The sequence below is a fragment of the Lampetra fluviatilis genome, chromosome 52 (genome assembly GCF_964198595.1).
Source record: "Lampetra fluviatilis chromosome 52, kcLamFluv1.1, whole genome shotgun sequence".
NCBI classification, from domain to species: domain Eukaryota; kingdom Metazoa; phylum Chordata; class Hyperoartia; order Petromyzontiformes; family Petromyzontidae; genus Lampetra; species Lampetra fluviatilis.
The window spans coordinates 1,902,346-1,913,592 of record NC_136326.1 but is presented as its reverse complement, the minus strand read 5'-3'; the positions used below and the strand labels follow the sequence as shown (position 1 = coordinate 1,913,592).

Genomic DNA, 11,247 nt, shown 5'->3' with positions numbered 1-11,247 from the left:
ACTTTGAAACTCCATCAAAATTGACAATCCACGTCCCTGTTGACTTCCATTGCGCAACTGTGATATAGCAGCAACACGGCGGTACAACAACAACAACAAAAATATGTTATAACAACAAAAAATACAACGTTTATAGAATTTGACCAAGACGTTACTGCATTGTTTTGTCACTCAAAATACTGCAATAGTCAATTAATCACAGCGTTCATTACTATTAATATTATCTGAGGCAGTTAACTGCCTATCGCAAACACCTTAGCTGTACTATTTTATAATTTTTTAAAACTTTATGGTCTTTCACAGGCAATGTCAAATATAAAACGTTTTGATTCGGAGTAACATACAGATTGCAATATTAATAACGCAATCAAGACAGACACATTGCAAAAGGCATAGCCCATTTCTGTCAATCAAACTCAATTAACCACGGATTATAAATGAACTCCGCAGAGTGTGAAACGCAAGTTGTACACGTTATTTAAAAAAAATGTGTTGTTGTTGTTTACCTCGGGAGCTCGTAAATCCAATGTGTTGAGAGTCCGTAGAAGTAGGCCGAGTCCCCGGCCTGGCCTAGCGAGCCCTACCGGAGCCCTGCGCTCGTTGCCGGGCAGAGCCACCCTCGCCGCGGCTTCTTACTCCTCGGACTCATTTAAAAAAAAAAACGTCGTAAAATTAAAACAAATATATTATCTCGCTATAGACAGCGAAATAATAATGTTAACATTATAATGCCGATGTTTTGATGCTCTTTATGATATTGTTTGTTGAATGTTTGGTGTAAAATCGCGGCCACTTGCCTATGACGGCCGGCGATGCCGTGTCAGGCTGCGTCCCCACTCGGCATTGCACGTAAATGTATACTTCATCATAATTAAGTTAAATTGCAGCTCTCTAAGTAAATTGTTGAACATTCACCGTGGTATTTAAGAGTAGGATTCACTCGCAACCCCCCTCTCCGCCGCCCACGTTATAAAGCGCTATCTCTTAGTCAATAATCATCATCATCAGGGTGGATAAAATTAGTACCAGTTTGTGAGAATGCAACCCTGGAACCGCTGGAGAGGCAACAGCTGCCAATTGTTATTGCATGAGACTGGATCCGGTCATGGGAATGTGGAATTTCCACCACTTCATGTAAATACAACGGTTGATGATGCCCTTTAATAGCAAAACGGTAAAACGCTGTAAGCGCAGCCCTGCAATTGCTTGCTCTCACCACTGCCGCCGGAAGGGCATTCGAAGCTCCAACGGGGGTATTTGGCCTACTCTTCCACAGTGGTCAGATACTTGGCCTACTCTTCTACGCCGGCCAGTCGGCTCTTTAGTGACGGTATTTATTAAGCACCCACCTTCTCCTATTCACCACATTGCCTTTTCGGCTGTTGTAATATTGAGGATTTTTTTTTACCGAATTGTAATGAAAGGAATCTTATTCTTGGTTCTTTCGGTAAAGTCACGTAGAAGGGAAATAATAAAATAATATTAATATAAAACAATAACAATTCTCACGACGTTTCGACTGCAACACAAGCAATCATCATCAGGTGTGAAATCCAGAGAAAGACAATTTTCTTGCTGTGGATTTCACACCTGATGATGATTGCTTGTGTTGCAGTCGAAACGTCGTGAGAATTGTTATTGTTTTATATTCATATTATTTTATTATTTCCCTTTTACGTGACTTTACCGAAAGAACCAAGAATATGAATCCCTGCAGTCACGAAAGCTTTAAATCGAAAGGAATCTTCTTGTTATTTTTGGTTTCCAACCTCTGGCCTAGCGCAAGTCCTCATTGCATACCGTATCAACCCACACGGGTTGTCCCTTATTCTTGTACAGGCAAATTGAGTTTTCAGGTCCAATACGGGCAAAATATTACTTTTTTCTATTTGTTTGCGTTTCTGTCTTGTGATGGGGCTTTGTAGGATGAACGTTGAGATGTATAAGGGCCACGGGGTGACCAATAGGGTCTTAATTGGTCGGTAACAAGGTAGGGGGCACTCATAAAGGGTTGACAGCTATGTAATTGAGTCTCAAAACCCCTCTTTTTCAAGAGGGCCCTGCTGACATTTGGATGTTTGGCCAATTCCACAACTTGGTGTTGTGGTTTGAAGCTTTCGTGACTGCAGGAATCCATACTCTTTGATTCTTTCGGTAAAGTCACGTAGGTAGAAATAAAATAAGACTTCAGCATTTTCTTGCTGTGGTTGTCCCACCTGGTGAGGATTGCTTGTGTTGCGATCGAAACGTCGTTATTTGTTTTGTTTTATTTCTACCTACGTGACTTTACCGAAAGAACCAAAGAGTTTGGTGTTGTGGCTTCGTATGAGATAACACCAGAGTGCGTGGCACAGCCCTTTTGTCAATCCATTGCTGGATGAGGGCCTCACCACGCCGTGCGGGGGGGTTATTTGACCATATTTCACCACGATGCTCACCGTGGGTTGATCAAAGGCGGCGGTCATTCTAAATGACAGGCTCATCGATGCCGGGCTCCTTGGGCGATCGTTTGCCAAACCTTTGGGATCACATCGTTAAATACGACGCTCATCAAGCCGGGGAAATGCTCTTTTGGGACCCCTTGTGATTCATTGTGTATAACTAAGCCTTGTAGAGTCTGACCACCAGCACCTCTGGGATGCCTGGCGCTCGGTGTTAATTAACAATGCCTTTGTGTGTTGATGATAAGAACTCGTCTCCATCTCGTCTCCATCTGTCGGGAGCGGTAGTGGAGTAGCGGTGAGCGCTACGCTGCGCTACGAACCCGACAACACCAGTGGCGATTATTTGAACCGGTCCTGGGCCTCCGCTAGATCGACTCAGCCTCAAATGCGTACCTGGTGCGGTGTGTAAACATCGCCACTGGGAAGACAAAGGCGGCCGGGCGTGGTGCTGGCCACCCACCAGCTCGTGTACCCTTCCGGCCTTCATAGGTGCTGCTCGCTAACAGCACTTGCCCCAACAGTCTGTTAAGGCTATACGGGGGATCTTTGTCTCCATCTCGACTCCAATCTGTTGGCCTTACACCAGGGGCTGGCAATACAAATTACGAAAGGAGGCAATTTTTCTCGAAATTCGGTAAGAAACTCAATATGTGAATAGAATACGAGACCGACGGTGTTTCTAAATAACGCCACATGTTGACGACCCCTGCCTTCCACCGATTGAACTTGTACCCCCAGGTAAGATGGTCACCGCCTAATGCCCAAACACAGAACTGCTGCACCAGGTGGCCATCTCACCTGGGGGGTCAGGCTCCACGAGGTCACTACAAAAAGCAGTTGTAAAGAAATGAGCTTTTAATCTAGATTTAAAAGTGCATAGCTCCAGTGGCTTCCCAATATTCACGGCGATCGCTACATCTCAAGAGCTACCCAGGCTCATTTCCCGCTGAGCTTTCGAGACCCGACGAGGGCCGGGTCACATGGGCCGCGTCGGTCTCTTCGCGCGAACACATTTCACAACGAGCAACCAACCGCGTGACTTCTGTAGTTCTCGTAGCCGGCCATTCACGTGGGCGTCCCAGTGGCGACACAGCACACATAACGCGGCCACAAGCGATTGAAATGCACACACGGAGAAAATACAATGGTGAGCTGCTTTTATTCTGGCAGAATACAGGAGTGGAGCAGTGGCGCCACGTAGATTGTGTGTGCCGAGCGACGAACTCAACAACCCGAGTTAAGATTCCCGGCCACGGCAGAGGTCGCAAACGGGTTTTGATACCTTACCCGTACCCGTACCCGGCCGCACCAGGGTCGGAAATGGGTACCCGTACCCGTACCCGGCTGGGTACGGGTACCCGTTCCCTACCTGTACCCGTACCCTACCCGAAATGAGTGACAAACGGCTACTCACCAGTGACTCATGGCCTACCCGTACCCGGCCGCACCAGGGTCGCAAACGGCTACCCGTACCCGTACCCGGCCGGGCTACCCGTACCCGTACCCGGCCGGGTACGGGTAGCCGGGTATCTGGTAGGGTACGGGTATCGGGTACCCGGTTGCGACCTCTGGGCCACGGTGAGCGTCGGTGGCGAGCAATGCCTCAACCGGTCCTGGACACCGCCACCACCCCTCCACTTCATGAAACCACACCGAGCGGCATGGTGAAGTACGGTCAGACAACTTCCCGATCAAGTCTTGCACACGCGAGCTGTTTCTCCAGTGGCAGAAGTGAGTCTCGTATCAGCCCTGTTTGATCCACTGCTGGATGAAGGGACTCCCCCCCGCATTGTCGCAATCCAATTTGCATGAGAGCTGCTCTCAGCGCTCCGTATCCAGGGTCTGCGTTCTCTCCTCTGGTTGGCGCTCTGTCAGCAGGCCCATCCGTCGGGTGTCAGCCCCCATAGCCAACTTGTGTCCTGACAAAGCCCACTTCACAAGAGGATGCGCGCGTGTTCCCTGACCCATGTGTTCCTCTGACTCTCCGTGTGGTTCCAACCATACAAAATCTCAACACTTCTGTCAAAAAGCAAAAAGTGATATCTAATTAAATTGTTCACCAGCCTTAAAATCGGGCCCGACTAAAACAAGCCACCGGCCTGGGTATTTGAAATCGTCAAACACTTCACCCCCCTCAACTCTCCATGGGTGATTGGGCAGTTGTACAGAGTGCAGGAGTGCCCCACCCTGGGCATTATGCGTATGACCAGCGATAGTTCAGCAAGATGTTTAACTTCGAATCAGTTTAGCAGAATTATATTTTCATCAACTGCATAACGCTGCATGGAGGCTGTCTGGCCTACTGCTTTATGCGAAGGTCCAGGTCTTCACTGTCACAGTTATGCCCTCCCTTCTGTATGCTTGAGAAGCTTGGACAATTTTACAGGAACGTCTGTGCCAGCTTGAAACATTCAGGCTGGCCAACTCACGATCCATCTTGGGTTTAACCAGGTTGGATTATATCAGCTCACAGATCCTTGAAAGACCTCGACACAGTCCCATCGGTTAACTTCTCCGGCAGGTGAGGTTGCGTCGGCTGGGTCATGTAGCCCGCATGCCCAGCCACCGCATGGCCAAGCAGAATTCTGTTTGGCCGGATAGAAGGGGCTAAACGGGAGCGGCACGGGCTGGAGAAGAGATGGGCAGATGCGATACAGGAGGATGTGGAGCTCCGTCGCCTCCATATCCTCCTCTGTCAGCTCCTCCACCGCCTCCTCCGTCACCTCCTCCCCGTCAGCACGACGGGTGCGCGCACGGTGCGAGGCACGTGACGGATAGTGAGCGATACCCGCGTGCCGCGCGGGGCCGGCCACACCGCCGCCTCCCCACCGGCCCCGGCGCTTGCCCACGGCACCAGTGCGAGGTTGGCCGCGCCGGCGGCGGTGGTGGCGACGTCGTCGGCCATGACAGGTTTAATCCCGTGCAGCAGTTCCGTGTAGGCCGAGTTGCGCAGCACCAGCAGGCTGCGGCGGTCCAGCAGCAGACTGAACACGGGCGAGCGAGCGGCCGGGCAGTCGGGGTCACCGTCGGGCTCCTGGAGGACGGGCTGGCGGTGAGAATGGAGAAATGGGGGTTCAAGAAGGTGTGCGATGAAGATGCATCAGTTGAACCAGGGTTCGTTATCTCACGGAATATTTTGCGGGTGGCAGTTGGCTTGATCAGACTCGTCACTAATAGGCAAGTAAGCTAGAATGGGTACGTGATTAGTAGGCACACTCATAGTGAGCCGTATACTGGATGTGGCGTGCTAGGCGTGGAAAGGTTTCCATGTCGTTGGGCGGGCTGAAATCAAGCCATGACTTCATTGAATTAAGTCGATTGTTACGAGTCACGAATCGATTCGTGGATTAACGTCAGTTCTTAAGCTCAAGAAAATGTATCACGCTGTGTGTTGACAATCGATTGTTTACATTTGCCATACATTAAATTCAAATGTCTCCTTTAGTCCGATGATCGGATCGAGACAACAAAACAATACACATGAGACGGCACAAACATGACAAGCATTACAAGTCAATACTAATACAAACGGGAATACTTCGGTTAAATCATGATCCTGGCCTGTAACAATTTAGTACAGTATTGCCTCGCTATTTGCAAGGGATACGTTCTGGTGATCACATTCTCTCTCACCACTTTATCTCATCACATTCTCTCTCACCACTTTATCTCATCACATTCTCTCTCACCACTTTATCTCATCACATTCTCTCTCACCACTTTATCTCATCACATTCTCTCTCACCACTTTATCTCATCATTGTCTTTCTCTCTCTCTCTCTCTCTCCTCTCTCGGAGCAGTCGTGTAGAGACCCAAATGCAATTCGCGGACAGCCAAAATCGCAGATATCAAGTTCTTGAAGAACGAGGGAATACTGTAATCGACTGGGCAAGCAATGGGCTGTCAGCCCCAGCTGTAGGTTATGTTGCAGCCTGCGGTTAGCGGGGTGTGGGAGGGAGGCAGTGGCTTAGGGTCAGAGGTCGCAAACGGGTTTTGATTCCTTACCCGTACCCGTACCCGGCCGCACCAGGGTCGCAAATGGGTACCCGTACCCGTACCCAGCCGGGTACGGGTACCCGTTCCCTACCCGTACCCTACCCGAAATGAGTGACAAACGGTGACTCACCAGTGACTCACGGCCTACCCGTACCCGGCCGCACCAGGGTACGGGTAGCCGGCTATCGGGTAGGGTACGGGTATCGGGTAGGGTACGGGTATCGGGTATCCGATTGCGACCTCTGCTTAGGGTGCGTGGGGACCTGAGTGGAGCGCACGGCGGGGTAGAAGTCAAGCACGGAATGGGAGCCCAGGCTGAGCGTCGTCACGGTGGGGTAGTAGAGCGGCCCGTCCTCATGAGGCTGCGAAAAGACAAGACAAAAAGATCCCCCGTGGAGCGTTTAACAGAATGTTGTGGCAAGTGCTGTTCGTGAGCACCTACGATTGCTGGCATGGCACACCACGCTCGGCCGCCTTGGTCTTCCCAGTGCTGATGTGTACACACTGCACCAGGTACTCATTTGAGGCTGAGTCGATCTAGGGGACGCCCAGGACCAGTTCAGATAATCGTCCGCGGTGTTGGCCGTGAGCGGGAATCGAACATGGGTCGCCGGTTTAGTAGCGCAATTCGCTAACTGTTGCGCCACCGCTCCCCATACACACGCGCACATACCCACGCGAGAGAAAGGGCTCTCACCATGATGCCCTCGCCCGGGCGGTACTCGTTAACCAGCACGTGGTTGGCCTGGCGACCATCAAAGAGGCCGAGGGAAGAGAGGCGCGAGGCCGGGCGGGCGAGCCAGGGAGGCAGAGGGGACGCGAGCATCCCCCGTGGGTCCGGCAGGCCCCCTGCACCCCATCAACATCATCAACATCGTCATCGTCGTCACAACCACCATCACTAACATTATTATATAATCATCACTTACAGCATCACTTACAGCATCATTGTCAATATCGTTGTCAACATTATGCACATCATCAACTTCATATTAATATCAGCATCATCAAAATAATCATCATCATCAACACTGTCATTTTAAAAATCATCGTACTCATTAACACCACCATTTTTATTCGCATCATCTACATTATAAGTATCGTAGTCATCATCAGCAGCATTAAGCGTATTTACAAGCGGAGGAGTTTCAGATTGAAGCTTGATTTTTTTCGATCAATTTTCAGATTGTATGCTGACACATATAATCGTGTGTACGTGTGCATACACGTATTATTCGGTGATAAAGATCATTTGTGTGCAGGAGTGAGATCGATTTTGTGGCCCTGCCAGACCAGGAAGGACGAATGGAGAAGTGCTTGGAGATGCTTTCATCCATTGTGGATTGACTAGTTCTGCTGCTGATGGTGATGAAGCCATCCAGCAGTAGAAAAAACATTGATGATGTTGATGTTGGTGACGATGACGACGATGATGACAAGGGTGCTCACCCCAATTCTGCAGTCGACGTCCAGACAGCTGCGTCCATTTGGTCTTGGGCGCTTTGTACACCTGCAACACGAGCAGAGGCTGCGGTCCATTTCTGATGACCTCGTACAACGAGTTGTGACGAGGCTCATGAAGTCGTGATGATGATTGCAATGAGGGTCGTACAGAGTGTACGATGCGGTTGTGATGAGGATTGCAATGAGGCTGTGATGAGGGTGGTGGCGATGATTTATAGTGAGGTTGTGAAGAGGGTTATGATCCGTTCGTGATGAGGTCGCGACCCGCCTCCGATGAGGTTGTGATGATGTGATGAAGATGTGATCCATTGCAGACGAGGCAGAGCATACAGTGAGGACTGCAAATCACGCAGCCATTTCCCGACAACAGGAATAGTGATGAGGTTGCGACGAAGCTGTGACGATGGTAATGGCAAAACGTTGGTGAGATGTTAACTACCTCGCCTGGTATACAGGAGGTTACGGGTTCGATCCCGACCCTGATGCCTTTATTTTTGGAGTTTGCGTGTCTCTCCCCGTGGTCGCGTGGATTTTTCTCCGGGTCCGCCGGTTTTTTCCTCCACATTTAGAAACGTGCATTAAGATTATTTGGCTGCTATCAATTTACACGTAATAACCCACTTCGTTGAGCTATCATTTGTGGCCAGGACGCTTGTAAAAAAAAAAGCTACCTAGCCTAACCTTGTAAAATAAAAAATAGTTTAGTTATAGTTGAGGTGAGTTTCGTTCGCCGCCCCGTGTCTGTCACCTCTCTCAGCAGCATCTCCTCCTCGCCGTGCGACAAGAAGTCCGGCACGTAGTAGATTGTTGGTGGCACCTTGAAACAAACACACGAAGAACACGAGTCTGAGAAGTGGCCGCGTGGGGCCTCTGAAGTAAGAGCGTGGAGCTCGCACCGCCGAGAGCCAGAGTGTGAACTGGGTTTGCAAGGTGTAGCTAATATAATTCCAAGGCGCTTTGCAACAATTACACAATTGTACATAAGCTGATAATTGTTTTTTTACCCTTTTATCTGGCAACAAAACTGACACCTTTTTTTACGAGGAGTCATGTTTGCATAGACCACATAATGCAAACAAAAAACATAACTCTGATAATGTATGCACTGTCCTTGAAGTTGATTGGTCCACACCCGAGACAGCTTTCCTTAGAGCCTAGTCTCACATGGAGTTGGACCAGATGACGCCAAAAGGCGCACAGCTCAAAGACAATGCACCATCAGAGTATGAGAGCTCGGGGTAAGGATTTACACCATTGGAACCTCATTTGCCAGTAAAAAGGTGTCAGTTTTTTTGCCAGATAAAAGGGTAAAAAACAAATCATATTTTTCCTGGCAAATGAGGTTCCAATGGTGTACATAAGCTGATAGTGTATTGTCTCACCATCCATTGACTGCACAAAAATAACCCATCACTTTAAAATGTATTCCTGCGTTTTACGTTTGGTACATTCCTGCTCCCGATAATTCATTTTCACAGGCGTCCATACTGGACTAGCAGTGTGACCCGTCTTCGTATTAGAGAACGGCCCGCAGAAGCGGATATCACAGCGCTACCTATTAAGGTCTCTTCAAGCGACCTCTGGTCACATACTGGACACCTGTGAAAAGAGCTTCATAGCGAATCGGCTGGGTGAGGAGGGGAGGGGCTGGGTGGGGAGGGTGGGGCTGGGTGGGGAGGGTGGGGAGGGGCTGGGTGGGGAGGGTGGGGCTGGGTGGGGAGGGTGCTGCTGGGTGGGGAGGGTGGGGCTGGGTGGGGGGTGGGAGGGGTGGGGCTGGGTGGGGAGGGGCTGGTCACCCCGTGGTGCCCTTATCAAACTCAACGTTTAACCTACTCACGCCGGCTTGTGCCCGCCCTCACAGTCGGGCATATTTGCGGAATACACCACGCCGCCGTTGACCCTGGCCATTGACCGAGCAACCCAACGTTCCTACCAGCTCCCTCCGCAGGAATGTGTTCCCCATCCCGTGTCTATTTAAGACCGACACAGCAGCAGGATTTCACCACAACTCTCTCTGGCTGTCCGCCTCATGATGCTGGTTGTGATTACTGGTTGTGATTACTGGCGAAACGTCGTACTCTAATTGTAAAATGTTGTTGTGGGTTTACTCTCCAACACACGACCGGTTAGTGCTGTTACAAGTAACGAATGGGCACGTTTGTTTACGTGACAAACCTTACTATTTGGCCGTGTCGGGTGGTGGCGGGTTTAACGACACATTCATATTTTACGCGATAAAGCCCTCTATTATGGATATGTGAAGATGTAATTTCATCCAGCATTTGAATCGGCAAAAACGTGGAGACTACGTTGTTACACGAAGCGTAACATTGGCGAGTATCACAGCGGCTCCCGTATCAGTCTGAAAGCCCAACCAGGTTTAAGTGGCGTATTCAATTATCGTTATCACCCCCCCCCCGCCCGGGTCCCCACGCCCGGGTCCCCACGCGCCTTTCCCGGCAGCCGATCCAGGCGAGTCCGAGGCTTCGGGGTACGGTGGCTCTTCGGTGTCTGGGCCTACTCACGTTGAGCAGGCGGTGAGGCTCCAGGGCCTGGATCGTTTCCATGGTAATCGGGGCCTAAGTTACGGGGAATTACTTTATGTTGTTGTTGTTGTTGTTTCTTCTGCTGTTGTTGTTGTTGCTGCTTCTTCTTCTGCTGTTGCTGTTGAATTGGAAGCACAGAGGAACGAGGAAGAGGATGCACTGCGAGAGAGGCGACCGCCACTAGGGGTCGTAGTGAGCAATTAGTGTCCTAAGAAATGACACACGGACACGTGTATTTGAATTACCGGTTCATAAAGGTCATTCGCCAGGCAAAGTTTTCCAATAGATATAATAATGAACTTGATATGTTTTAACAAATTTTTGTCTACGATCAGACACGAACAACTACTCCAAAACAAAATTCTGAGAAAGAAACACATTGTTGACGACTTGATTTAATAATTTCTTGTATTTAAAAGCGTACCCATCAATTTAAAGATTCTGTTCTTTTTTTAGAAAGAACATTTTATGAACTTAATACTCAATGAGGCGGAAGCTCCTATCTTTTGCCGTTTTCGAATTATTCAGATTTGAACATCAAAAAATGCGGATTTTTTTTCGTTCAAACCTGCTTGAATCCGAAATATGTGAAAAACAATAAAAGATAGAATGGTTCTCGCTTTAATTGTATTTGCTATGTAACGCTCTATCGAACAAAAAAACGGAATTGAACGGTTTCTGCATGACACCACGCACAAACATGTTTATGTGAAACTCAAAATCGAGATCTTGGGGCCCTTAAAATGAAAAATGTCGTATTTTCAGATTTGTTTTTTCCTCTGCTGTTTGTGCCTTA

The 11,247-nt window shown here is 49.2% G+C and overlaps 2 protein-coding genes across 4 annotated transcripts in view; both read right to left on the bottom strand.

Annotated features, from left to right (window-relative positions):
* The window catches only part of LOC144949079 (reticulon-1-A-like), a 56,392-nt gene extending 55,446 nt beyond the window's left edge, over positions 1–946 (bottom strand). For both annotated transcript variants that reach the window (XM_078878910.1, XM_078878912.1), the window contains exon 1: positions 507–946. The gene's annotated coding sequence lies outside the window, so the exon portion shown is untranslated. The remainder of the gene's footprint in view (positions 1–506) is intronic.
* Positions 947–3,586: 2,640 nt separating this feature from the next.
* ALKBH6 (alkB homolog 6, nucleotide demethylase) lies at positions 3,587–10,613 on the bottom strand. 2 transcript variants are annotated; one of them, XM_078878907.1, is made up of 6 exons: positions 10,431–10,613; positions 8,654–8,722; positions 7,891–7,951; positions 7,139–7,290; positions 6,705–6,803; positions 3,587–5,490 (listed from the first exon to the last, which is right to left on the bottom strand). In XM_078878907.1, the coding sequence occupies exons 1-6, from the start codon at positions 10,470–10,472 to the stop codon at positions 5,164–5,166; spliced, it is 750 nt and encodes a 249-aa protein (XP_078735033.1). In that variant the 5' UTR covers positions 10,473–10,613; the 3' UTR covers positions 3,587–5,163. The 2 variants fall into 2 exon arrangements, with proteins under 2 accessions (XP_078735033.1, XP_078735035.1); XM_078878909.1 differs by having other exon boundaries at positions 3,587–5,478.
* Positions 10,614–11,247: the final 634 nt, after the last annotated feature.